At 45.0% G+C, this 2,750-nt stretch overlaps 1 protein-coding gene across 1 annotated transcript in view; it reads left to right on the top strand.

The window, feature by feature from the left end:
- Positions 1–1,703, top strand: part of CSUI_004318 (uncharacterized protein) — a 5,125-nt gene extending 3,422 nt beyond the window's left edge. The window contains exon 3 of the mRNA XM_068064511.1: positions 1,016–1,703. Within this exon, the coding sequence (XP_067923512.1) occupies positions 1,016–1,042 (27 nt within the window). The 3' untranslated portion in view covers positions 1,043–1,703. The remainder of the gene's footprint in view (positions 1–1,015) is intronic.
- Positions 1,704–2,750: the final 1,047 nt, after the last annotated feature.

Below are 2,750 nucleotides of genomic sequence, written 5' to 3'. Positions count from 1 at the left end.
ATAGATAGATAGATAGGTGTCCAGCGCTCCATGTAAGCAAGACCCGAGGTCACAGTCTAAATGGACTTCAAAGGCTATCGTTCGAATACCTAGACATATGTATATATATAATACATGTGTGTATATACATTTATCTTCTTACTAACACCCGTGTGTACCTTTCAATGTAGGACACAAGTATGAGTCAGAAAGAATTGCGGTGAGAAAGACGTTGTAGAGCTAGCTCTTGAGTTGTCGAAGAGTTAGCGTAAGTCGCAAGTATACGGGAAGGAGTATGGATAGATATCAGTATGTATTATCCTTCCTTAGTCTTCACTAGAAATCGTCACCTAATACGCCGTCACAGGAGTTGTATCTAGCTGTTTATCTGTCTATCGTCAGCCTTCCTATCTATCTGTCTTGAATCTATCTATGTAGCTTTACGCATCGATCTCGCTTCATGTATCTATTACAGATGAAGTCACGTATGAATATCGCCTCCGTCACAGGAGTGTCGGAGAGGCTAAGAGATAAGAAGATCATTCAGACGCTCTTCTATGTAGCTGCTGACGTCTTCACTGATATTCAGTTATAAGGCGACGGTAGCTACGAGAGAGGATGTAGTAGCTATGACGGGGGAGAGCGAGTTTTCCTCTTGTCTTGCATGCAGCGCCGTCTTTACTTTTGGCAGGCTGGCTTTCCTATACGTGGGTTTATCTATCGTTTGTATCTTTGTATTCTCTCTTACGATTCTCAGTGAGCAGGGTCGCTCACATATATCTTTGTATGTATGTAGAAACATGTATGAGGATGTAGGTATATACGGATGTACATGTATGTATTCGTTCCCGAGGTGTCTAGGACTTGCGTTCCTATGACTGCCGACTAGAGTATAGACGAAAGTCGATTCTTCTGACGGCTTGTCAGGTGTTTTCTTCTCATTTTTGTCCTGGATATACACTCGAATGAGTGCATGCATAGCCATCGCTACATTTTCTCTTCTCCTTCTCTCTGTCTCATGTTTGTTCTTTTTCAGTTCTTTGTAAGTCACTCGTCTACATAAGACTACAGTCTTCTTCACCCGACCATGCTTCTTCTTGGATGAAGATCCATCACACTCTCGGCAGGAACGTCGGTTCTAGCTGAAAGAATGGAGAAAGTCTCGGGACAACCAACCAAATGATGGGAGTCATTTTCTCTATAGTCTCCTCTCTCAGCTCCCCTTCACTTTTCCTATGACTGGCCTTTACACTGTATATACACCTGCACCCTCATTCCAGGGATGAGGACAAGCGATCTTGCCCGTGTCGATTGTCTGGACACATGGGTCTAGGGGTGTTCGAGAGTTGAATCGATCTCCTAGGTGGTTGAGGGACGTATCTTCGACACGCGATGTCTCTAGGTTGGCTCCGGTCTTCTCTTCAAGGTAATTTATCTAGCTTGTCACACGATTGCTTCTTCCTTTTCATCTCTTTCTTCTCTTACCGATTACAAGCTTACTTCGTATCCACGAGGCTTCTCATTCACATTGACTAACTACACTTTGATAAGAAAAGATCTTAGCGACTCTTCTTCTTTCTCTGCCTTGTGAGGTTTCTATCTCAATGGCAAAATGGTTGTCGCGCGATCTTGGTGATACCGAGGCACCCTTCATTAGTTGTTCTTTTTTGAAACATCCGGACCTTATTGGATCTCCTAGCATGTAAGTCCATGAGGAGAACGAAGGAGTAGAATACCATACAGCTAGCTCTAAGACAGAGGACGGTGTCGTTCACACAGGTACATCTGAGGTACGGATGTCTGCGTACATCATCTCCTATAGGGGGGGAGGAGAGGGAGATTGTCTGTACGAGTTTTTCTTCCTTGCTCTTTCCACAGAAGAATGAAGATAAACATGGTCTGTCGCGGTCCTTTTTCTTCTTTGAGGTTCTCTTCTGAGTAAGGGAAGGCAGGTGTAGGTGCTGGAATGTCCTCCTCGAATCGACGGGGTGACTGATAAAGTGAAGAGACATGCTCAGGTGTACAGACAGGCGCTGCGTAGGATCTAGTCAGCTTGTGAAAACAGACTTCCTACGTCGGGTTTGTTGAGTTCGCTCTTCTCTTCATTTTCAGTTAGTAAGTCGTTTATATCTCTTGCACGTTGCGTGTCTTATATCTCACTTCTCCCTTGCTCTCTGATGGTATTTTAGTAGCTGAAGTGTGGTGTATCTCACAGAGTGTCGCTCATCAGTCCGAGAGTCGGACGTTACCCCGCAATCGAGCTTCTTGCCAAGTCTACACGCCGGTCTGTGGGAGACACACACAGTCAGTGTCTACAGTCTTATCTCAGAGGTCACTCGTGTTGGAGAAAGGCTATTACATTTTAGACATCTTAGCTAGCCTCCACACGCTGGACGCACTGAGGTGGCTAGGCCCTTGTCTATGAGAGTCTTGTCTAGAATCTCCATACCTATTGCGAGCAGTCTCGAGACTTCCCTATATGTCGCCTCAGCAAGGTTATCCCTTGTTCTTCTTTCTACTTCATTCATACTTAAGTCAGAAAGTTTTCCTTTCTTCTTCGCAGCGGAGAATCGCAGTAAGGACCTATAACGCGGCTGCTGATGGGTGTAGAGATCTCTCATCAGCACCCGTGAATCTTCACGGGAAGTTTCCGTAGTTGAGTGTACATACACTTCCAGTTGACAGTTAGGAAAGGGGAGCATCTTCTTGGATCTCTTCTTTCGGAGGTGTATGCAGACATTTTCGTTGTGTAGCTAGCCGAGAAACCTCTT

This window comes from Cystoisospora suis (assembly GCF_002600585.1).
Source record: "Cystoisospora suis strain Wien I chromosome Unknown contig_1998, whole genome shotgun sequence".
Lineage (NCBI taxonomy): Eukaryota > Apicomplexa > Conoidasida > Eucoccidiorida > Sarcocystidae > Cystoisospora > Cystoisospora suis.
Note: the sequence above shows the minus strand (reverse complement) of the source record. Positions and strands in the feature narration are given on the sequence as shown.